The following is a 24,628-nucleotide window of genomic DNA, read 5'->3' as shown; positions in this document are numbered from 1 at the left end:
TATCATAGTAGGTCCCACCTACTACTTCACTCTCCAAATGCCCGCAAAGGTGGAGGGGGGCTCGAGTTCAAATCTTCCCCAGGGGTGGCAGAAACGCAACCACTGCAGCCACTGCCTCCCCCAACATCTGCCTTAGCAGGAACACACAATCCGGAGCATGTGAAGTCAATCCCAAGTCCTCTCACATGGGACCTGCGCATCTTAACTGCTAGGCCAGCACATGACATTTTTGATTGCTAGAACCGGTGTTGCGTGAGAGCAGAGTCAAGGATACTGCTCAACACCCCAGAGTGCACAAGTGCTGCAAAACCAATCACCTGGTCCCAAAAGGTCAGTAATCCTGAGATCTAGCCACAGCTGTTCCAGAAGCCACTTGTCAATCTTCACACAAACATGCCGTATCAGAGACGGCTCATACCCGACTGCTCCACTCGGGTTCAGTTCCCTACTATGTACCTGGGACAAGAGCGGAAGGTGGCCCAAGCAGTTGGGTTTCTGGCTTTACATTGGACCAATTCAGCTACTGCAGACATGTGAGGAACTGATAGAGAACAGTTTTTGGTTTTCTTTTTAAAAAGATTTACATATTTGAAACAGAATTAGAGAGGGAGAAACAGAATCCTTCATCCACTGGTTCACTCCCCAAATGCCTGCAATGACTGGGATGGGGCAAGATCCAAGCAAAAGCCAGGAGCTTCCTCCATGTTTCCTACATGGACGCAAGGGCAAGGACTTGAGCCATCTTCCACTGCTTCCGCAGGAGCACTAGCAGGGAGCTAGATGGGAAGTGGGGCACCCAGGACTGGAACCAGTGCCCACAAAACAAAAAGCAGAAAGAAAGCATACACCAAAAAAAAAAAAAAAAAGAAAGAAAGAAAGAAAAAAGACTCACAAAAAGACAAAAGGAAATCCTGCTCCAGACTAACTTCAATTTGTTCCACTTCTACAATACTAACAAGAAATTTAAGTCTGTACTCATTTCCAATATTGAAAAACAACTAAAATTAAACTGTGGCTATACCTAAGGTTTGTACATTTAAGGAGTGAATTACCTAATTCTGGCAAAATCATGGTAACCAAAAAGCCTGACTGGCATATGCCTAATTACTAAAACATGAAAAATCAAACATGGATTAGTACACATTTATTAGGCAACTTTCTAGAAATATAACTGAAAAATTCCTATTTGGCAATACCACCCATTGCCGCATTTGATTTTCTTACACACTGCCACGGTTAGTCCAGTGCATACACGGCTTTTGCAAGTACAGTTTTCTGTTTCCCTAATCCTAAACTACGAAGAACTTTTTCAAAAACATTTAATTTAAAGAAAACAAAATACCACAGTTGAGAACAGTTTCTTCAACCTTTTTATCTAAACGGCAAGATTTTTCAAAAGAAAATTCACTGTTACACATTAAGACTTCCAATGCTACCGATCCCATCTATCTCTATTAACATGATAAATTATCCCTCACGATATGCTAAAGGGAGATCTAAAGAAATGTCTGAAACTACTTAGAAGCTACAGTAAATAACAAAGTATCCCAAAAGGATCTTCCCGGGGATGATACATTATCTAAATTAGAGCATTACCTTACATCTGAGAACCCACGAGTTTGGGCAAAGAGTAGTTCTAGGAAGTCACAAAGTGAATTTTGGCAAAGAAATCGATGCTGTTCTTAACAATAAGGACCGCCACAAAACCGGCCGCCGACACATACACTACGAAGCCTGCCTAGCACTGAATTTTAGAAACATGATTTTCTAAAACAAGAGGGCAGTCATCCTGTCACAGCATCATAATACTGTCTTAAAGAAAAATTTGAAGAACAGCGCGAGAACAGGGCTCCAGCGTGAATTCATCGCCACTTGCGGGAAAAAAACGGAAACGCCCGACGGCCAGAAGGAATTAAAAAAAAAAAAACAGGGACTCTATCCAGCCCCGACCATCACGCGGGGTTCCCAGCGGCCCCGGCGGACGTTTCCCAGCGCATCACCGCGCGGCGTGCCGGCCTGGCCCCGTGACCTCGGCGCCGCCGCGCGCTCCACACACTGCCGCCTGCGGGCCGCCCGCCCTTCTCCGGGACGCCTGGGCCCGCCGCCCCGGCCCGGCCTTCCCCCTCAGGCACAGCCAGGCCGCCTCCCCGCCGGAACACGGAGAGAGAGGCGGGGCCGAGCGGAAGTCCCTTCACGCAGAATCTGAAATCCAAATCTCGCGACGTCATCGCCTTTTTTTTTTTAGCCGCACCCCGCCGTTTGCGCGTTGCCTCGGAAACATCGCGAGACTTCCTTCTGTCCCCGCCCCTCTACGGCACGATGGTCGCGCAAGAATGTAATAGAGCCTCGACGGCCGCCATTTTCTCTCTGTCTTAGCAGTTGGCTGAGAGGAGGTCTCCAGAGCGGCGGCAGCGGCTGCTATAGTGTAGCCATGGCGGACTACTCCACGGTGCCTCCTCCTTCGTCTGGCTCGGCTGGTGGCGGTGGCGGTGGCGGAGGAGGAGTGAACGACGCCTTCAAAGATGCGCTGCAGCGAGCGCGGCAGGTACGTGTGGAGCTCGCGGCGGGATCCGCAGCCTGATGGGACCGTGGCTGAGTAGGCCACCGCGGCCCATGCCCAGCCTGGGGAGGAGGAGGATGGCGGTGCCGCTCCCGGCTCGTGCCCTGCCGGTGCCGCCGCCGACGAGCGGAGCGTGTGTGTGTGTTCTGGGTGTGTGCGGCGCCGGGAGCCGCAGCGCGTAGGGAGAGCGTCCAGCCCCGCTCCGCCTGCTTGGGCTCTCCTCCCCGGGGCTCGCTGGCCCCTCTCTCCCCTCTTCCCTGGGATGGAGCGCTCACAGGGCCGGAGAAGGTTCTGGTAGGGGGCTTGCACGGGGACCCGGACCACGAGGAGCGGCGGCGGGCGAAGGGGTTTGCGCGCCTCGTGCGGCGTGGACCCGGCAGGCTTGGAGTGCCCGAAGAGCCTTCCTCGGGCCGGCATTTCTGTGTCCGGCTGTCCCCCCGTACTGCTCAAAATGGCCTCGGGCCGGTGATCCCCGAGGTTTCAGTTTGAATCTGCCTCCCTGTTCCGAGTCGTAAATTGACCAGACCTCTTTGTGTTACGTAGCTGCGTGCATCTGCCCTGGAGGCACTGCTTTCCCTGGTGAAAGCTTTGAGCTGAAAACACACGCACCTGTATCTTAGGAACATCAAAGGCTTTTGGGTTTTTTTCCCCCCCAGTTGAGCTTTATTGGTGGCTCCTTAACTGTAATTTTAAAACATTTTAAATACCGTTGTGGACTTGCAAAGGATATTGTTACAACGCTCGCACATTGTACTAGGTGCTAGACTTTTTAGGGTGAAGTAAAAGACAGTTAAAAACCAGTTTTGTGATAGGCTTGGATTGCATCCTTCACTTTATTCACCTTTTATCCTCCCATACGATTGGAAGGATCATTGGGTCAAAACCGGTATTCATAAAATGATACACCCATACTCTTAATTTTTCAAATGTGGACCAATTTAGAAATACATCTTTGTAACCAGAAGTATTCAAGGGTGCTAGAGTGATCGTGGATGTTAGGTTTTTTTAAGCAGTTGAAATATTAATACAACTGACAAATTCTTACAAATGGGTTTTTCCAGATTGGGTTAAAAGACACATTTTTGTAATCACCACGTTACACTAAATGTTAGGTGCTGGAAATTATTAAATGGGTGAATTGGTTCCCTGCTTTCTAGGAAGCTGTGAAACAGTCAAACAATGCGAATCGGCAGAATTATCTGAATATTTCTTTGATTGAGGGAAGATACACACATTTGGGGCAGTTAGTTCATCCACCCTCTCTGATTGCAGGACAGCTTGGACGAAGTTCCTAACTGCTTGGGCAGTAGAAAGTGAGTGAGGGTTTGGCCAGGGAAGAGCAGCAACAGCAAGCGTGTAGTATTTGGCAATGGGAATGAAGTGAGGAAACCTGTGGATAGGTCAGAATACCCGAAGACCTTAGGTACACATGCATTCATTTAAAATGATTTCATTAAAAAGACTGTAAAACGTTAAAACTCTTCAAACAGGAATTACTCATTATTGGTGCCAGGAAGTTACTGGCTGCTCTGCTATCATTGCTATAATGGTTTGAGTGTTTCTGTATACCAGGAATGGGGAATCTTCTGCCGAAGGTCATTTGGGTGTTTAAAACATTCACAGACCATGCAGACTTTTCAGCTTAGAAATTAGCCTGACAGACATGCTGGACCCTATTCTTGGTATATGCTTGCAATGAAAGAATCTTGACTGCAACACGGTGGAGGAATCCACCATGGGGGGAGGGAGCGGGAAAGAGGTGGGAGAATCCCAGAGCCTATGAAAGTGTCACATAATGCAATGTAATTATTAAAAAATAAATAAATAAGAAATTAGCCTGACACGGGCTCATTGAATTTCAGTTCCCTTCTTGCAAGTGCCTTGACAGGACCAGATTAAATGATTGTGTGTTCCTTTACACTGCCTTGACTGGACAGTCCTCAGCTCTACTCTATAGAATTCATCTCAAATCTGAGATTTATCTTTTGAGTGGAATTACCCACAAAATTTCTGACAGCAGTTAAACAGCTTCATTTGTGGTTATGTGTAAGGGTGGGGTGTAGAGGAGAGTATTGGGGCTGAAAGAACACAGTAGGTGAATGTCTGAACCTCTTTGTCCTTGTAGAGTGTATGGAATTTTGTTTCCCAAATCCCTTCGTATCCTTGTTTTTGTCTTTGCTCGGGGCCCCTTTAGATTTTTTTGGAAGAAAGGGGTATAAATGTAGCTTTTGAACTCTGTAAAAGCTTCAAGAACTCTGTGTGTGTGTGTGTGTGTGTGTGTGTGTGTGTGTGTGTGTGTGTGTGTGTGTGCGCGCGCGCTGCTTTGTGGGAAGGCAGGGTGAGTGGTAAGGTTCTAGATGATTGTCCGGTCTTCATTTCCAGAGACTCCCAGTTGCTTGTTTTTACGGCACTGAAAGGTAATTATAGCACAGGAGCAGCCAGATTGCTTCTCAGGTTTAGAATTTCCAATCTGTATATTGTAAAATTTGATTTTTGGGTATATCAAGCTGTAACTTCAGAAAGTAAGATTTGGGTCCTTTGAGTAGGTGTTTGTCAGTTACAGCAAGTAGAAATTTCGTTGAGACACTGGAAAATTTCAGTGTATTTGCATGGTTTTTTGGTTCATATTATTATGTAAAGGTAGACCCTCTGTTAGTCATTAAGTACTTAGTTACTCTTGAAATTCTTTCCTTAATTATAAAAAGGATTCTGGCTTTATTATGTTGTTCGGCTAAAATGAAAATGTAAGGTTGAGTTGATAGCTTTTTAAATCATCGATCTCATCATGGGAAACTGACATTTCAGAATGAATCTTATTTTTTAAAAAAATTGTAACAGGATAGCAAGGCTTGGTGGTCATTACAGTAATCTAGTAATCAAACAGTAATGGTGGCCATCTTACCAGTTCACATTTCTGGTGTATGCTGACTCCATCAGGACCTTGCTCATAGTGGGTAATCAGTGCTTACTGAGTAGAGCCAACAAATATCTTTGGAGAATTAAAGTAGTAATGAAATCTTGTTTTGAAAATATATATTTTGAAAATTTATTTCTTGAATGCCTGCTGTAGAGTAATGTCATTTCCAGAAGTTTCAGATTTCTTTGTGTCCTTGAATAACCGTTTGTTTATAGACACATTTTCCACAAATTAAATCTTGTGAACTGTATTACATAGTTAGATTAGTTGTGAGCAGTGAGTTGTAACTGACCATTTATTGAGCACATAGCACATGTTGGGGCTCTATGTTAAGCATGGCTTGTGTTAATTCTCACAGTCATCCTATAATACAGGTGTATAAGTTATCTCTTCTATAGATAAGGTAGATTTGGTGCAGAATGCTTGATACAGATTTGGGTACACACAGCTCGAGAAAATGAGACAGTCAGTTTCACAGCTTTTCCTCAAAGAGAAACACGTTTAATACTCTGGAAATTGGGAAATGGATTTTTTGGCATGTGATAATTTGCCTAATAATATGGTAATTGCCTTAAAACTTTTATGAAAATTGAATAATATGACTTAAAAATTCTTGAAACTCCAGAATTACTGGGCTTTAGAAATGACTGGTGAATGAAAAATGCTGAAGCAATGAAAGAAAGAAAAAGAACCATGCTCATTCAAAAAGTAGAGCAAAGTCCAAATGGAAAGTATGAGTTATGTTTAAACTAAAATCAAGATGTTGTCCTTACTGTATGTCTAACGAGGTGGATATAGTTGAAAGTTGGAAATGGAGTTTTAGAAGCTAATTCTTAATCCTTTTTGTAAGGATCTAGACAAATATTTTCTGTTGCACTTGAAGTTGATCAGTTCTTTCAGTATTTTAGTAAAAGCTCTTTGCTGTATGCATTATTTCTGTCTGAGATGGTGTTTTTGGTTCTTCAGTAAACCAAGTGCCAGCTTTACTTTTTCATGTGGATGGCTTTTAGTACCATTTAGTGAATCAGGAAGTATAAATGAGTGTCCCTTCTCTGTGCACAAGTTCAGCAGTGTGTGAAAGCTGATTGCAAAAGATAAAGCCTAAGCCATTTTTCTTTCTGTAGTACCATTTTCTATGACCTGAAATACTACCAGCAATAATGCCTAGCAGGATATTTAAGTTCCTAAGGAACATTCAGATGCTGAGTGCTTTTAATATGTGTTAAAAGGAACTAGTGCTGGTTTATAATAATTGTTACATATTGAGCTTGAGTGAGTGATTGAGATGGATACTTTATCTCCTGGTGCATTTCCCAAAGGCTACAACAACAGATCTGGGACAGTCCAGAGCCAGGATCTGTGAATTCTGTTCTGGTCTCTCACATGGATGACATTTATACCATCTGCTGCTGTCATCCCAGGCTTCTTACCAGAACCTGAGACAGAAACAGAATAGCTAAGATTGGAACCTGCAGACCAGTATGGGATGTGATGTCACAAACAGTGGTGTGACCTGTTATCTGTAACACCAGTGTCAGGACATAAGTTTTTGTTAGCTGTAGGATTTCTTTATTTGAAAGCTGCAGGAAAAAAGGTTTTTCCATCTCCTGATGCACTATCCAAGTGACCACAGTTGGCCCCAGCCTGTATCCTGGGATTCCATCCAGGTGTCTCCTGTGGGTTCAGAGGCCCAAGCACTTGGGCTCTGTGTCTTCTGTCTTTTCATGTGCATTAACAGGGAGCTGGATGGGAAATGGAATATCTAGGACTTGAGCCAGGGCTATTATGGGATGGCCATATCATAGGTAGTTGCCTTAGTGGCTGCCTGGGTGGTTGGGAGTGTTTTTTATTGGTTTTGAGCATTGGAAAGGGTGGGCTTCCATCAACTGGCTCACTCTCCAGATGTTTGCAAGGACTGAGGACATTAGGAAACCTTTGCTTGTGGATGATGGGAGCCAAAGTACTTGGGACATCACTGCTGCCTTTTTCGCTGTCCTACAACAATGGACTTGGTGCATAGAGCCAGGAAGAATACACATGGACTACAGACTGATGGTCAATAGTGGAAGTTTATTAGTGGCATCAGGTTTTTTTGGACTGGTGGTCAGATAGGACAAGGGAAGAGGTATTGAGGAGCTTACCTGTCTGTGGAACCCATCAGTTTCCACACCCTTTTCTGAAAGAATCTCTTTTGTTTTATATATCGAATCAAGTGTCCTCATTCAAATGATGTCACTTGTCCTACACTATTTCACAGGTTCCACATTAGCAGGAGGCTGGTATTGGCAGCCAGGACCTAAAGTCAAAATCAGGCATTCCTGCATGGGTGCCAGTGTTTTAATCTTGAGGCCTTAGGCCCACCTCAAGGCTGATATTTTCTTACTCTCCATTTCCTAATATAGGTAAAACTGAAGGCACTTGGATTAGTATCACTTCAGGATCTCTGCAGGATTCTAAACACCCAAGTTTGCTTTTGTCTCATGAGTGTAAAGTATTACAGGCTTGCTGAGTTGAAAAAACAAAAAGACGTGTTGGATCTTACATGAAAGTTGGGAAGTGTGTATTTCTAAATTTTTTTTTTCTAAATTTAAAATAGTGATCACTGTTACTACGAAGGGGGAAAGGAATGAGGTAAGGTGGGATGATTAGGTACTAATGTAATGAGAGGAAAACCTGGAGTTCTGGTGTTTACTGGTGCTAATGTATTATATCCTGTAAGGAACAACTAGGATGGACACATAATAGAAATGAAAATACAAAAGATAATGGATATAATTAGCTTATGGTGGGTATGTGCGGTGAGATACTGTACTGAACCCCTAAAGGCTATATAGGTTTTATGTGTTTGAAAGCATGATGCAGTCTACTGCAAAATCCATCATTCATTATACATTTAGATAATAAATATAAAGCATAGTGTACGATTTGACCTGTTGCTGACATTCAACAGTATCAGTCCAGGTTTTTTTTTCTTGGATATAAAACAGCTGTCAATACCCATGAATTGTGCCACATTTTTGACTTGAAGCCAATGTTTGTTATTTGTTATATTTGCTTAGCTAAGTACTAAGGTATTTGCCTTGCTAGAGAGATATTTTAGTAGAATTATGGTTCTTACAGTTGAGAAACTCTCCTAAAGTGGAGCTCCCCAGACTTGTGCTTGTATGCTTAGAACAGCAGTGTCCAGTGGAAATACAGCAAAAGCCACAAATTTTAATTCAGCATATCTAAACTGTGCCCTCTGACATGTTTCCAAGATTTTTGAGATAGTTTACATTCTTTACATTCTAAATTTTCAATTTCCAGTATATTTTTAGCAATTTATTAATTAGAACTAGCTGCATTTCAGATACCCCAGAACCAGTCTTAGAGACTCCCCCATTACCCGAAGTGTTCATGCTTTCTGTGTCCACACATTCTCTTCCCCCTGCACTCCTGTTTTATTTGAAAGAGATCTCTTAGACAATTGGATCACTCTCCACACTGTGCAACAGCTAAAGCACAGTCACGTGGAACCCTCAAGAGCCCAGGATTTAGTTTGGATCTCCCACAAGGGTGGCAAGAACCCAAATGGGTGAGCCATCACTTGCCGCCTCTCAGGTTGTACATTAACAAGAAACTGGAATAACCTATCTTGTTCATAATGGGGTTCAGACACCCCAAGCAGCATAGTAGCCACTATGGAGAAGTTAGGACCCAGGGCTTTGTTGTTTGTTTTGAAAAGTTGCTTGATCTCTTCTAAAAATTCCTAGTTGAAACAGGCATTGTGGCCATAGGCAATTAAGCCACCTCCTTGTGGTATTAGCATATGAAATGGATGCTGTTCTATGTGCTGGCTGGTTTACCTCAGATTCAGCTCTCTGCTAATGTGCCAGAAAGAAGCAGCAGATGACTCGAGTAAGTGTTGGGCACCTGCCACCCACATGAAATAGCTGGATGAAGTTCCCGGATGTTTTGCTATCTGGGGAGCGAAGCAACAGGTAGATCTCAGTGTCTCCCTGTTGTCTCCGTAATCCTTTCAAAGTAAATAGATTTTAAAGAGAAATATTCCTAATTAATTACTGTTTTGTTGATTTATAATAATTTTTTTTTTCCTCTAAAGATTGCAGCAAAAATTGGAGGTGATGCTGGTACATCACTGAATTCAAATGACTATGGTTATGGAGGACAAAAAAGACCCTTAGAAGATGGAGGTAAGTTACAATTTAAGTAATCTTCTTTTATACAGTGTTTAGTGGGAGTGATTTTCATATTTCCAATTATTTTATTGGAACACTACTTTGTTAAAAAAATTGTAAGGTTTTACTTTGGCCTCAAAAGGAAAGGAAGAAGACAAGGTAAGTAAAATTTTGGTCAGCCAGAAAATTTTCCCTTAAGAGTTTAGACTTGTTTTCCCTCTTAAGAATTGTACCAAACTGATGGTTTGGACAGACTTCTTGTTAATACATGTGGGAAAGAGGGAAAGTTGTTTAGGGGACATTTCATATGTTTTTCTCATATGCAAATGAATTTTTATATGTTATAGTTTGCTAATTTGGTTTTTACTTTAAAGGGGTAAGTTGCTACAGTTTGCTACTGTAGTGTGTTGTAGGTCATACAATTTGTAATTGTTTTACTTTGCTGTTTTCAGGCTTAACATAAAACATAGATTAAATCAGTGGCTTGGCAGTGCTTTGTAATTTTTAAAAGCATAATTATTGAGGCCTGTGATCTTAAAACTGCACAGTGTTTTTCTTTTTTTGAGGCTTGCTATATGAATTTTGAGGGTTTCTTTTTGCCTTTTTAAGGATTCTGCCTAAGCCTATGGAATATATTTGCAGCTTTTGGCCAGGAGTACTTGGTGTCCTTTTATTTGTCTTTCATACTTGCAGAGGCTTTTAATATACAAAAAATGAGCTAGTGATGCTTCAGATGTTGTATGTAATGTATTCTTTTTATTTTATGTGTAGATGGCTCTTGGACAAGTCTGAGCAGTACAACACACTGGGAGGGAATGCCCTCTCCTTTTAAAGGCAGGAATTTTTATTTATTACCTGTGTTGAGTATGTAAACGTGAAATAAAACAATGAATTCTATATGGACACACATTGGATTATGTGTTTGGATTTTTGTTGCACAACAATCTGATATCTGATTGTATTTTGGGGAGGGGTGTTGCTTTGAGCTGCAGGTTGTCTTTCAAGGTCTGCCTTGTGTTCATCTGTGTAATGGATTTAGACGAAGGTAACCATGCAGTTGGTTTGAGTTTTTCTGAAGTTTTATGCTGTGAAATGTTTGTTTAGGAATAGAACAGATTATGTTGTGATTGCCCTGCAATGTGATTTTTTTTCTTTCTTTATGGCATTGTCAGGATACACTCAACTTTGGATGTGTCAGCTTTTTCACTTTGATAATCTTCCACGCCCCTCTTTAGTTGCTACAGCAGAAGCATCATTAGCCTTTACCATGTGGTATTTTGCCAATGATATGTCATTTTTAAAGTGCTTAAAATAAAGTTAGTAAATTAATGGAGTAGAGCTTTTTTTTTTGTCTGTGCATCTTTTAAACATGAAGAGAATGACAGATATTTAATTATTTTTTAGATTTACTGAGTTTGGCTTGAATCATGGCGATAATTCATTCAAATAAAAATACACAAAAATGTTTACTGATATTCTTGCTTGAGGAAGAAGCTTTATGTTTATTGGCAAAAAAAATAAAAGACTCTTAATTTTGCAGATCAGCCAGATGCTAAGAAAGTTGCTCCTCAAAATGACTGTAAGTATTTATTTTAATCAGTTGAAAATTAAATCAGCTGAATTTTTATGTGTTTTGTTCCTGGTTTCGTAGTTACTCTTTAAGTTAGGTGGTCTGTGAAAAGCCTTTAGACATATCTGAATTTCTTGGCAAATTTAGGGGTTTTTGATAATATCTCTATATAGAGATTGAATAGTTTTGTGTAATCTTTCCTTGTACCACCTGGGGAAATGAAAGTGGTTTTATATCCATAATGTGTTTGACCTTTTCCTAGCTTTCTCACTGTCTGCTGATTTAAGTGTTCTCCAAGATGTTGTCTGGGCTTCAGGGATTGCTTTGAGGATTCTTTATACAGTTTTATTGTTAAATATGTGAGTAACTTACATTTTGAATGTTCATTTTATTTTTGGTAGCTTTTGGAACACAGTTACCACCGATGCATCAGCAGCAAAGGTATTGTCAAAGCTTCTGAAAAAGTCCTTCAAACTTGGGGTGACTCTTTTTTGTATAAACTGTGTATCTGCACTTTTTTGTTGTTGTATATGTGATTTGTTTTTCTCTTCATAAAAGAAATTTGGAGTAATGATTTTTCCTTTTGAGTAATTTAAATGGTTAGGTGGAATTTGCCACATTTTAGAAATGCGGTAAATTACGTTAACATATGTCTTAGGCTCTTGGTCTGTCCCTTTAGGAGACATAGACTTCTGTTTGTATTAACACTTTTATATACACAAACTAACTTTGAAGTGAACTGTTAGTTTCTGTTATTTCTCAGCAGGTCTGTTATGACGGAAGAATACAAAGTTCCAGATGGAATGGTTGGCTTTAGTAAGTAACCTTTTTTAAAAATTTTTTTGAAAACTTTCAAGCATAATATTTCTGCAAATAATTTTCCTTTTTTGCTTTTTATAGTAATTGGCAGAGGAGGTGAACAGATATCACGCATACAGCAAGAATCTGGATGCAAAATACAAATCGCTCCTGGTAATGTTACCTCCTTTGTATTTTCCAGCTGTTAGTGATAATGGTGCTTGGTTATGCTGGTTTTGACCTTTGTTTTGTTTTCTTTTGTTTTTGTGTGTTTTAATGGTAGATAGTGGTGGCCTACCAGAAAGATCTTGTATGTTGACTGGAACACCCGAATCAGTCCAGTAAGTATATCTATCTTAAAATTTTGCATTGTTATCTCCCTGCCTACTTCCCTAGGGTTCTCTAACTTACTTAAAATTTATGCCTCGTGTCTTTGGTAAATCATTTCATCTCAACAGAAACCCCTGGAACTCAAATTCTGTTTGTCCGCGCGTGTGTGTGTGAGAGAGAGAGAAAGAATGAATTTGAAAGTTAGGGAAAAACAGAGGGAGAGCTTAAATCCATCTGTTCGGGGCTGAGCCAGACTGCAGCGGAGCCCAGAGCCTCTTCTGGGTTTCCCATATGGGTATAAGAGCCCAAGCACTTTAGGCAGTCTTTTGCTTTCCCACACTAGCAGAGAGCTGGATCGGAAGTGGAGCAGTTCAGACTTGAACTGGCACCCAGATGGGATGCTGCGTTTACAGGCAGCAGCTTAACTCACGACGACAACCCCTTCTGATTTCTTTTCAACAAAATTCTTCATAGAGAGGTGACTGTATTTGCCAATTATCTGCTTAATTGATTTTCTGTTAAAAACTCACACTAGAATTTTATTCTGATCATTCCATAGACATTTCTCTTTCCAAAGTGAGACCACTGAACCATTCAACCTCTCAGCAGTACTTACCTCAGTGGCCTCTCCATTTTAAAATATTTTATTTATGTGACTTTGGGATGTATTGATCACTCTTTCTGATTGGCCTGTCAATATGCAAATGCCCCAGAATTTAATTACAAAATACCTACATGTAGTCATTGGATCACTAACTATATTTAATATATTTTCGTTATGCAAAGGGTTTTTTTTTTTTATGCTACATGCTTTGTATGTTCTTACATTTTTATTTTCAGCCTCATTCTTGTTACTACATTATCTCCATTGAAATGTATATTAAACACTTGTTTATTTGAAAAGAGAAGGGAAGTGCTTTAATTTCCTGGTTCACTTCCCAAAGGGTTCTAGTGACCAGGGCTGGGCAGTACTAAAGCTAAATACTTAATTAGCGGTACCTGGATTGGAAGTCCAGCTAAATGTTCCAATCATCACTCCAAGTAAAGGATGCTGATAGCACAAACGGCGGCTTAACACTATAGCATTAACATTGTCCCTGTAATTCTAGATCATTAAAAACCCTGAATTTTCATCTTAATCCTCAAGTTACTTGCTTATCCCTCTCATTTGTTTCATGTCACTTATGTTTTTGTTTCAATATTGTTTCTCACATTGCCCCCATTGCTTAAGCAGTTTTTGGCCATGTTTCTTTTGTCAACTTACTCAAAATCCAATTTCTTAGTACCTTCTGTACTCTGTGTTAGTCTGTGATACCATTTACCTGTATTATCACAGTGTATTTGTTTTACCTTGTAATACAATAGACTTCTTGTGATGGTGTAGTAATAATATGTTCTACAGAGTAAATGGAGAGCAGGCGATTAGCCTGGTACTTGAAACCCCTGTGTCCCACAAAGGAGTACCAGGGTTTCTCTTCTTGGCTCTGGATCCTGATTCCTGTTCTGTTACTGCGCACCCTGAAAGACAGTGGTGTTGGGAGTCTACCACACATGCAGGACATCAGATTTGCATTTTCAGCTTTGGCTATAGCCTACTAATAGCATTAGAGGTGTTTAGGGAGTGAAGCAGTAGAGGGGAGCTATCTTGCTATGTCTAAAGTTGTGACATTGTATGAAGAAGAGCCAATCATACATACCCTGCTTTCTGTTCAGTACTGTAACCCAGTTTACCAAGTACCTGGCAAATCATTTTTTTAAGATTTATTTATTTTTATTGGAAAGTCAGTTATACAGAGAGAAAGATCTTCCATCCAGTGATTCACTCCCCTAGTGACTGCAATGGCCGGCGCTGTGCCGATCCAAAGCTGGGAGCACCTCTGGGTCTCCCACACCCTTGGGTGCAGGGTCCCGAGGCTTTGGGTCGTCCTCGACTGCTTTCCCGGCCACAAGCAGGAAGGCTTGATGGGAAGTGGGGGCCGCCGGGATTAGAACTGGCAACCATATGGGATTCCAGCACGTTCATGGCGAGGACTTTAGCCATTAGGTCACTGTGCCGGGCCCAAGATGGTGGTTTAAAAATGTAAATAAATCTTTTAGTTCTTAGTTCTTCTATATATCAGCTTAATTCTGAAGCTGTCATTTCAGTGCTATTTCTTGAAACAAATTTTTCTCAAATATATGCAAAGAAAATTGGCATGGTTTCAGTCTTGGTAACCTTTAGACAAATGACAGCATTGGTTTTTGGGGTGTTTTTTGTTTTTATTTGTTTTTAAGATTTTGTTTTTTTTTTACTGCAAAGTCACACTTACAAAAATAAAGAAAACAAGAGAAAGACCTTCCATCTTCTGGTTCATTCCCCCAAATGGCTGCAGTGGCTAGAGCTGGGCTGATCTGAAACCAGGATCCAGAAGCTTCTTTTGTTTCCACACACATGTGCAGGGTTCCAAGCTTTTGGGTCACCTTCTGCTTTCCTAGGCCACAAGTGGGGAGCTGGGAAGGGAAGTGGAGCAGCCGAAATAAGAACCGCTGCCCATATGGGACCCGAGTGCATGCAAGATAGCTCTAGGCTACCAAGCTGGGTATGGGAAACATTGTTAAAAACATGGGTATTTGGGACCAGTGCCATTGTATAGCAATCTGATGCTCTGCCTGGATCCTCTATGGGCACTGGTTTGTGTTCCACCTGTGCCCACCAGCTCCCTGCTTATGACCTCAGAAAGCAGCAGAGGGTGGCACAAATTCTTGAGCTCCTGCACACATGTCAGAGACCCAGAGTCACTAAGGTTGTGACCTTGGACCAGTGCAGCCCTGGCCTGTATAGTCGTTTGGAAAGTGAATCAGTGAACTAAGTTCTTTCTGTGTAAAAATTTGCTTTTCAAATAAAAAAATAAATAAAAGCTCACTAAATTGTGGAGGAGGAGTGCTTGATTCTGATGTTTTGTAGTTTTGTGTTTGGGTAAATTTGTGTACCATGATATTTGATTATTTTAATATTATTTTACTAACAGGTCAGCAAAGCGATTATTGGACCAGATTGTCGAAAAAGGAAGACCAACCCCTGGCTTTCATCATGGTGATGGGCCAGGAAATGCAGTTCAGGAAATCATGATTCCAGCTAGCAAGGCAGGATTAGTTATTGGAAAGGGAGGAGAGACTATTAAACAACTTCAGGTATTGTGCCTGTAAAATTATTGCTGTGCTTCTATGTTAAAGCCAGTTTTGTTCATCCTTTCTCATTCATATATACAATATTTTGTGATACAGGAACGAGCTGGAGTTAAAATGGTTATGATTCAAGATGGACCTCAGAACACTGGTGCTGACAAACCCCTTAGGATTACGGGAGATCCATACAAAGTTCAGGTAAAGTTACTTTTATATTGCTTAAAGAAGGAGCTTGGCTTGGATGGTGGTGGAGAAAGAATTGGAAATTGGATGAATAATTAAGATGTTTAGAAGCCTGCTTTCTAATTTGGCTAACTTTCTATTTCAGCAAGCCAAGGAAATGGTGTTGGAGTTAATACGTGATCAAGGTGGTTTCAGAGAAGTTCGAAATGAGTATGGGTCAAGAATAGGAGGAAATGAAGGGATAGACGTAAGTAAAAGTACTCTTAAGTTACTACATGTTAATATTTAAACATAACACTGTTTTTAATTTTGTTTTTCTTATTCTTGTTAAGCTATATAACATTGTGCTTGTGTTTTTGTTCACTTTCCTATAATTGTTTGCTGTGTTAATCCATTTACTATAAACGTAGCATTGTGCATACTTTGCGGTTAGAGGTAGATTATACTTTTGGAAAATGGCTTTTTTAATACTTAATCTTGTTTGTAAAGGTCCCCATTCCAAGATTTGCTGTTGGCATTGTAATAGGAAGGAATGGAGAGATGATCAAAAAAATACAAAATGATGCTGGTGTTCGGATTCAGTTCAAGCCAGGTAAGTAAATATTGTTTAGTCTTGTTAATGGCAATGAGTTTTGACACCTACATGTTAAATGTTTCATTAATTAATTCAATGTGTTTTTGTTTTGAAGATGATGGAACAACACCTGATAGAATAGCACAGATAACAGGACCTCCAGACCGATGTCAGCATGCTGCAGAAATCATTACAGATCTTCTTCGAAGTGTTCAGGTTGTACAGAAAATTAATAAGTACTGCCATATGAATAAGTAGTGCCATAACATGATAAGCTATGATAAATTAGTGCCATGATAAGCAGTGCCATAACCCTACCTGAAGTAGTGTTGGGGTAGGTATTGTGCAGCAGGGTTCCGCTGCCTCTTGGAACTTGTACATTTCGTGTTCTTCAAGTTCTAGGTATTTTGCTTCGATCTGACTTCCTACTAATGTTCCTAAGAGGCCCTAGATAGTAACTCAAGTACTTGAGTTGCTTCTGTCCGAACTGGGAGACCCTGAACAAAGTTCTTGGCTCTGGACTTCAGGCTATGGCTTGGCCCAGTGCCTGAAAAGATGTGTCACTCACTCTATCTTAAGCACTTCATCCCTTTGTATTTATATCAGTAATTTTGGTAATGTTTTGTTAATGGCTCATTTAAATTGCCTCAAGGTAAGCATCTTTGAGCCGGAGGAAGGGGACAGGACAAGGGTCCTGCGCTAATCATGCCACCATTTTAAATATATATATATATACACTTGATCACTGCTTGATAATTGCTTAGGTTGTGTTTGAAGTCATTCCTAAATTTCTGGTCAAATAATATGTGAGTTGGAAAAAATAATTCTAATTTTTGTTATGGAATGTTTGTTTAGGTTTTTGATAATGCTGATGATGGCAGCAGATTTACAGAGAGATGGAGAGACAGAAATATATTTTAGCCACTGGTTCTTCCTCAGGTGGCTGCAATGGCCACACCTTAGCCAATCAGGAACCAGGAGCTCCTTCTGGGTCTCCCACTTGGGTGCAGGGTCCCAGCGCTTTGGGCCAATTGGATCTATTTTTTTCTCTTTGTCTTCTTTCATTTTTTTTCTTAAGGTATTTATTTTACTTGAAGTGGGAGCTGAAGAAGCAGGGCTGAGGGAGAGGGAGACAAAGATCTCCATCCTCTGGTTCACTTTCCAAGTGGCTGCAACAGCCAGAGCTGATCTGATGCCAAGCTGGGAGCCAGGAGCTCTCGCTGGGTCTCCCACACAGGTGCAGGGTGCCAAAGCTCCGAACCAAGGCTCCTCTGCTGTGTTCCCAGGCCTTAAGCAAGGAGCTGGATTGGAGCCAAGACTAGAACCAAACACCTGGAATGTTGGTGCTTTGGGTGGAAGATTAGTGTGCTGTACCATCACACTGACCCAAGAAGGTTTCTTTCTTTCCTGGATGATTTTCTTCCTCTTCTCCGTAGGCCGGCAATCCTGGTGGACCTGGACCTGGTGGCCGAGGAAGAGGTAGAGGGCAAGGCAACTGGAACATGGGACCACCTGGTGGACTACAAGAATTTAATTTCATTGTGCCAACTGGAAAAACTGGATTAATAATAGGAAAGGGTAATGTATTTTAATCTCTTAGTGTTATGTTGCTTATTTTTTCTGGACACTTTGTTGTTTCCAAATAGCAATGATTATACTTTGACTGTATTTGTATTGATGTTTGCCATATCAAACAGTATGTTCGAAACTGGTATTGATGAATTACTAGTGAAAGAAACTTTCCCTTAGATCTGAAAAAGTGGCTTAATGTTTCTTTAGATTTTTTTGTGAATCATACTTTTTAAATTGAATGTTTTTATGTGTTAAATGCAAACATTTCAGTTGTTTACAAATGCCAGTTTACCACAACCAATTATTTTGGTAAATTTTAATACATATTTAAGCTATGTGTGAACATAATGGAAAAATGCCAGAGTATATTTTAATAAAAGCATGGATTGTTTCATATGATTTAATAGAATTGATGGAATATTGCATGGGATACCACCACTGTTTTTTTTTTTTTTTTTTAATGGTTGTCTAACCATTTCTTAATACTGTTACATCTTTTGAGTTTAAAGAAATTATGCTTGTTATTTTAGGAGGTGAAACTATAAAAAGCATAAGCCAACAGTCTGGGGCACGAATAGAACTTCAGAGAAATCCTCCACCTAATGCAGATCCTAATATGAAGTTATTTACAATCCGTGGCACTCCACAGCAAATTGACTATGCTCGGCAACTCATAGAAGAAAAAATTGGTGTAAGCTTTAAACTTCTAATTAGCAACTTAAGTGGTTAAATTAGACATTAATTCAAATGCATTAAATTTTTGGTTTCCTAGTTTGAGATTCATGATGTAGTAAATACTAGAGAAAAGATACTGCATTTAAAATAACTTAAATAGGTTTCTTGTGATGTGTGCAAAGAATCACCTGATATTTGGGTGGAACCAGGTAAGAAAATTTAATATGTATTAAATATGTATTAAAAGCCAACTATACCCAGCTCTGGTAAAAGCAGAAAACAAAGAATCAGATACATCTCTCTACCCTAGAATGGATAAAATTCCAGCTTTTAGACTGTTTTTCAATGTAAAAGGCTTCCCATCCTGAAAGTAATATATAGTCCTGATTTTTGTAATGTCTGGAATAGAGCAAGGAAGCAATTTTATAAAATTATAGCAAAGCTTGTAATGCTTTTTTGTGAAGAAGTGAATAACAATCTGGGGGCGTTGTGTTTTGTTTGTTTTTACCACATTTGTGGTTCATGAAGACAAATGACAGGTTGTTTTAGAGAAACAAATTGGTATAGTGGCTCAAAGTGTGCCAATTACAATCTGGATGCTTAATTTCAAATCTGTGTAGAGGGTAGGAACCTTTTGTTTACCAAGGGCCATTTGAAGCCTTAACCTTCATGGACCATGCAAAATTGCCAACTTAAAAAATAGACTGTTAGAGATATTTTTGAATTTTGACTCTGACCTGCTGTTGTCTTGATAAAGGCAGGGTGGAAGATTAATAGGAATGTCTGAGAATAAGTACTGGGAGCAACAGTTAAAACCACCACTTTGGATGCCCTTCTCTCAGGTTGGAATTCATGATTCTGTCCCAGTTCCTGTTTCCTATTGGTGTGCACCCTGCAAGGCAGCAGCTGATGACTCCAGTTCTTGGGTTCTTGCCACACACTTGGGAGACCGAATTGACTGCTAAGCTCCTGGTTCAGCCTAGCCCTGTGTTGTTTCAGGCATTTGATGAGTGAGCTAGGAGTTGGAAGGTCTAGATCACCTCTTTCAGCTTCAAAATAAAAAAGGATGCCTGCCACATAGCACTGTGTAACACCTAAAATTTGGGGGACTATAAAACATTGCTATATTTTCAGCATGGCTATGTCCTTATTCAGAAAAGATGGATAATGTGAGGAATGACTGCAGTTGGAGACCTTAAAAGCAAGTTAATGAGGGTCCAGCGCAGTAATCTAGTGGCTAACAGTCCTTATTGTTGTACGTGCCAGGTCCCATATGGGTGCCGCTTCCTATCCAGCTCCCTGCTTGCGCCCTGTAAAACCGGTGGAGGATGGCCCAGGGCCTTGGGACCATCCCTGCACCCATGTGTGAGACCCCAAGAAAGTTCCTGGCTACTGGCTCCAGATCAGCTCAAGTTTAGCCATTGGCAGCCACTTGAGGAGTAAGCCAATGGATGGAAGATGTTCCTGTCTTTCCTCCTGTCAGTGTGTATTACTTTCCAATAAAAATAAATACATCTTTTCTTTTAAAAAAGGAAGTTAATGAAAGGACCTTTAAAGAACATGAAGCCTTTTTTTTTCTTTTGTTTTGGAAAAAAATTGATAATTAAATAATTTTTTTCCCGAAATTTGACATTTAAAGTTGACCATATGCAAGTTTTATTAGGATGGTTTGGTCTAAGACTCGGCCCATTGACTTATGAAAATGAAAAGTATTACTAATTTTGGTAGTGTGAAAATCAGGCATTCTGATTGCTGGATAAAGTGTCAAAATTTTTCTTACTTTAGTAGACTGATGGCAAAAGGTAAAAAGGGCATTATGTTAAATTGTGTGAATAGGATTTTTCATTACGGCAAGATTGTAAAGCAATATTTAGAAAAAATTTTAACCTATATAAAGGTAGACTAACACCCACTCATGAACTCCCCAAATGCCTGAAACAGCCAGGCTGAAGTCAGGTCTCCCACCTAGGAGACCGGGACCCAGCTCTCTGAGGGATCCCATGCTTTCAGCATGTGCACTGTTGGAAGCTGGAACCAAGCTGTGAGCCTAGAGTCAAACCCCAGACATCAAGATAAGGCGGACCTGTCCTAAGTGCTGATTTAACTGTTGCTCCAACTGCCCTCCCAGGGAGGCTAACTAGTTTGAGAAATAGTTTTTACAAGTGAAGTAATAAGGATCTGATAACTGATTTGCATTATAGAAAGGAGAAAGGAATAGTAAAAATAAGAATTAAGAAAGGAAAGGGAAGCTGAAGAAAGTATATTGATTTGCATTATTTGTTACTCTGAATAACTTTATTGGAATTTTGCATGTCAGTAATGCAACAAGATAGTTTTTGCAACGTTGAGGAAAAGAAAATGTAAAATATACTTTGTAAAGTGGGAGAAATAGGAGATTATTTGGCCTTTGAATTTTTGTGTTATGCTTTTTTGTAGGGCCCAGTAAATCCTTTAGGGCCTCCTGTACCCCATGGGCCCCATGGTGTCCCAGGCCCCCATGGGCCTCCTGGGCCTCCAGGGCCTGGAGCCCCAATGGGACCATACAATCCTGCACCTTATAATCCAGGACCACCTGGCCCAGCTCCTCAGTAAGTATTGAAATTGGTCTGGAATTCCTCTCCCCAGCCCCCAAGGATTTTAGCTTTTAGTAAATTGTATTTTAATGTTGATTTTTTTTCAGTGGTCCTCCTGCGCCTTACGCTCCCCAGGGTTGGGGAAATGCGTATCCACACTGGCAGCAACAGGCTCCTCCTGATCCAGGTAAAAGATGCTTAGCGTTTGTATTACCTTTTGTTTGCTTACTGCCTAGTTATGTTATTGAATTTTCTATTGACTCCGCCTGTGTATGCCTGAGTATTTTGCTTTGCTTCCCAAGTATTAAGCACTGCTTTTATCATGGTGTGTTAAAACTGACATTTATTATCCATTTACAGAGCTATTTTGTGCCTAAGGTTGGTGTTCTCTACTGAATTGATAAACATAGTGCTAAGACCCAAAATAAATACTGTTTTAAGAGCAACAGTGATGTCAGATAGAGTGTTAATTTCTAACATTAAAAAACAAGTTTGTACTTATTTATGTATAAATTGTGAGGTTCTATCGGTGTTAAAATGCTGAACAATGATTTCCCAGATTTCCAAGTGGTCTGGTACTCCTGATAAGACAACTAAATGCTTTAGGAAAAATCAGACCTATAGTTTGATTGCTGTGTATTTTATACTCTTTACTTTTCCATTTTCTGTACCCCATAGTTATCTTTGCATCTTGGTCAAAGAAGTATTCCTTGAAAGCAGATCCACATTTATTTATGATTCTTTCTTCTTACCTGCTACCTGCCTTTTAGGTTTCTTTGGAATAGTTTCAAGGAAGGTATAAGAATTCGTTTAAGTGAATTATTTTGAATTTAAAACATTTTGTATTGAAGTGTGGTCCTGTATTATAATATACTTTAATTTCATAGGAAGTTTGCTCTTTGGACTATTATAACAGTCACAAATAACTATAACTTCCTCTCATTCAAGAAACAACTTGAGAATCGTGTTAGCACCTGGGTATGCAAAGACGAGTGTGTATAGCAGAAGAACGCTCTCAGCGTAAGCAGTGCTGTCATAGAGGAGCTCCCAGAATGCAGAAGAAACATCAGATCTGATTTTTAACCTCTTAAGAATAAAAGGGCTTTTCTATCCTTCTTGTAAGCTAATTAGTATTGGCATGATGAAGCAGAAGAATCATAATTTTAAAAAATGGAAACATTTAAGGGATGTTATTTATAGAATAGCTTGGTTACACATCAGCGTTATACTGCTGAGCGTTGTTGGAATAGGTAGCATGGTTGAGAAAAATTGTAGAATAAAAATGTTCTGTGAATCATTCAGCTTCCTAGCTGGACTTAATGGTGAAGTTGCTGTGTAAAATCTTCAATTAATGTGACTTCCTACATTGCATTGGGTAGATAAGTAACCTGTTTGAGTTAAAAGTATGTAGTAGTTGACAGAAGGTTACAGGTCTGGTTAGGTGCTACTTACATAAGATTTCAATTTATGTAGTATTATTGTTTCCAAACCAAGATCTTTTTATTAAAAATGACAGGCATTACAAATTCATATAATGATTTAGAATTTAGATTTCAGAATAAGCAAAACAGCCTTAAGTTGGTCTTCCTCCTACTAATTAATTTGGCATAGCAAGCAAGTTTTTGAACCACTCTTTTTCTACTCTATAAAAGGCCTAATTTGTTTTATCCCAGTACTGTATCAGTGAAATGTTTATTAGTGCCGCAGTTAAGTTTGTATGTTTCCTTCATAGAAAAGCAGTTTGTTGAGCAATGAGAAAGATTTGAAGAGTGACCTAATAGCACATTAGTATTTTCTGAAAATCTTTGGTTCTTTTTTTCCCCCCACAGAAATCACCCTGTGTATTGCTGCTGTTCAGGATAAAGGCTAATCAGATGTTTTATACAAATAATTCAGATTCTCACCAAGGAAATTGTGTTATTCTTAGAGAAGCAGGTCTAGCTCTGGTATTATGATAGTCCTGCTATTTAAAAAAAAGTCTAAACAGAATTTCTGGTTTCTCTTCAAACATCAATTGATTTTTAGGGGCGATGAAAGTGAAGAGAAGTGACGACAAATAAAATACATGACCAAAGACTTAGGCTTGAGCACTGAAACTAAGGAAAAGTAAAAGCAGTTTGTGGGCATACTTGTATATTAGAGAACAACTAGAGGACTTGAGGCTAGAATGGAAAGGATGAGCGAAGGGGTCCAGATGACCAAAGATGTATTTAAACTTTGACCACTTTTTTAAACATAATAACAAATAAAAGAATACCCAGCTAGGGCAGTGGCATCAAGTTTATGACAGTTGCTGAAACAGAATGAATGCTATAAAATGTCCTTGTCTTCATTGAAAATAAGATAATAAAATTGATTTTTAGACAAGTGTTTGTTTTATAGTTGGTGCCTAGAATTTCCATAGTCATCTATCGTATAAACCTCTTGTGGTTAAAATGATGCTAGTTTGGAAAAATGAGGTTGTGAGATGGTTTAAGAAAAAACATTGGCTTTTTTATTCATATCTTAGTTCTGTCATTTAATAGTTCTGTAACCCAGGAAAGTCCCTTACGCCTGTTTTCAGTAATAAATGTTAGTGATGACAATGAGCAATATTTGAATTTTTTTGTTACTATTTGGTATATAGTTAATTTGGGGAGAACGTGGCATCTGTATGCTAAAACAGCTTTTGTGTGTGCTAGAGATTATGGAGTTTAGGGACAAACCTTGAACTTGTGTTTATATTAATTCTAGCCAAGGCAGGAACGGATCCAAATTCAGCAGCTTGGGCTGCTTATTATGCTCACTATTACCAACAACAAGCACAACCACCACCTGCAGCTCCTGCAGGTGCACCAGCTACAACCCAAACTAACGGACAAGGTAACTGGGGTAACTAAAGAATTTTTTGTTATTATCCCTTATGCATTATCATTATTTAGAGAAACAATTGTTTATTAGCTATAGACACAGTGTCCCATTATTCTTAAATATTCCTGTGTGTTTCTACAAAGTAACCATCATACAGTCTGTCAGATCAACTTTGAACATCTTTGCTGTCTTCAGTGAACAGTAATTTCTCTTCTGATCTGTGATTCCATCTGGTACATTGTATTTAGTTGTCAAGTTCATTAAGTCTTATAGTCTGAAAAATTCTTTGATCTCTTTCTTATCACAAATGGTACAATTAATGTCAACCTAGGTCTGTGTACATATTTCCCTGACCAAGAAATTGTCATTATTTGGCAGGAGAAACTAAGAAATGATGTTGTACCCCTTAATATGTTACATTTGGGAATTAAGAAAATTTTGATGTTTTGCAACCCTGGAGAGAATAACTTGATTACTTAGAGGGGTGTGCACTAGGTTTCTCTACCACAGTATCACCATTTTTCTCTGTGAAAGTAATATTTTCCAGGGCATTATACTATGATTATGCCATTATCCTGTTCTCTGTTGATAACTCCTGCCTGATTGAGCTGCCACTGTGACGGTGATTATCTCTTTCCATTATTTTGCATTTATTGCTGCTATTTTACTGTAATGAGGATATT

General features: G+C 39.7%; 1 protein-coding gene across 13 annotated transcripts in view; it reads left to right on the top strand.

Annotated features, from left to right (window-relative positions):
* Positions 1-2,309: 2,309 nt before the first annotated feature.
* FUBP1 (far upstream element binding protein 1) overlaps positions 2,310-24,628 on the top strand; it is a 33,484-nt gene continuing 11,165 nt past the window's right edge. For 3 of the 13 annotated variants that reach the window (XM_040987325.1, XM_040987326.1, XM_040987324.1), the window contains exons 1-17: positions 2,355-2,545; positions 9,580-9,670; positions 11,196-11,234; positions 11,627-11,666; positions 11,992-12,041; positions 12,126-12,197; positions 12,307-12,364; positions 15,362-15,524; positions 15,618-15,716; positions 15,847-15,948; positions 16,191-16,293; positions 16,391-16,491; positions 17,712-17,853; positions 18,378-18,538; positions 20,959-21,110; positions 21,203-21,282; positions 23,829-23,957. In XM_040987325.1, coding sequence (XP_040843259.1) covers positions 2,432-2,545; positions 9,580-9,670; positions 11,196-11,234; positions 11,627-11,666; positions 11,992-12,041; positions 12,126-12,197; positions 12,307-12,364; positions 15,362-15,524; positions 15,618-15,716; positions 15,847-15,948; positions 16,191-16,293; positions 16,391-16,491; positions 17,712-17,853; positions 18,378-18,538; positions 20,959-21,110; positions 21,203-21,282; positions 23,829-23,957 — 1,696 coding nt within the window. In that variant the 5' untranslated portion in view covers positions 2,355-2,431. Of the gene's footprint in view, positions 2,546-9,579; positions 9,671-10,426; positions 10,490-11,195; positions 11,235-11,626; positions 11,667-11,988; positions 12,042-12,125; positions 12,198-12,306; positions 12,365-15,361; positions 15,525-15,617; positions 15,717-15,846; positions 15,949-16,190; positions 16,294-16,390; positions 16,492-17,711; positions 17,854-18,377; positions 18,539-20,958; positions 21,111-21,202; positions 21,283-23,828; positions 23,967-24,628 lie in introns of all 13 variants that reach the window. The other 10 variants (XM_040987318.1, XM_040987320.1, XM_040987328.1 and 7 more) reach the window with 10 other exon arrangements.

This window comes from Ochotona curzoniae, unplaced genomic scaffold, assembly GCF_017591425.1.
Source record: "Ochotona curzoniae isolate NIBS_2020 unplaced genomic scaffold, NIBS_Ocur_1.0 contig_4612, whole genome shotgun sequence".
Classification (NCBI taxonomy): domain Eukaryota; kingdom Metazoa; phylum Chordata; class Mammalia; order Lagomorpha; family Ochotonidae; genus Ochotona; species Ochotona curzoniae.
This window is presented reverse-complemented; position numbering and strand designations above follow the sequence as displayed.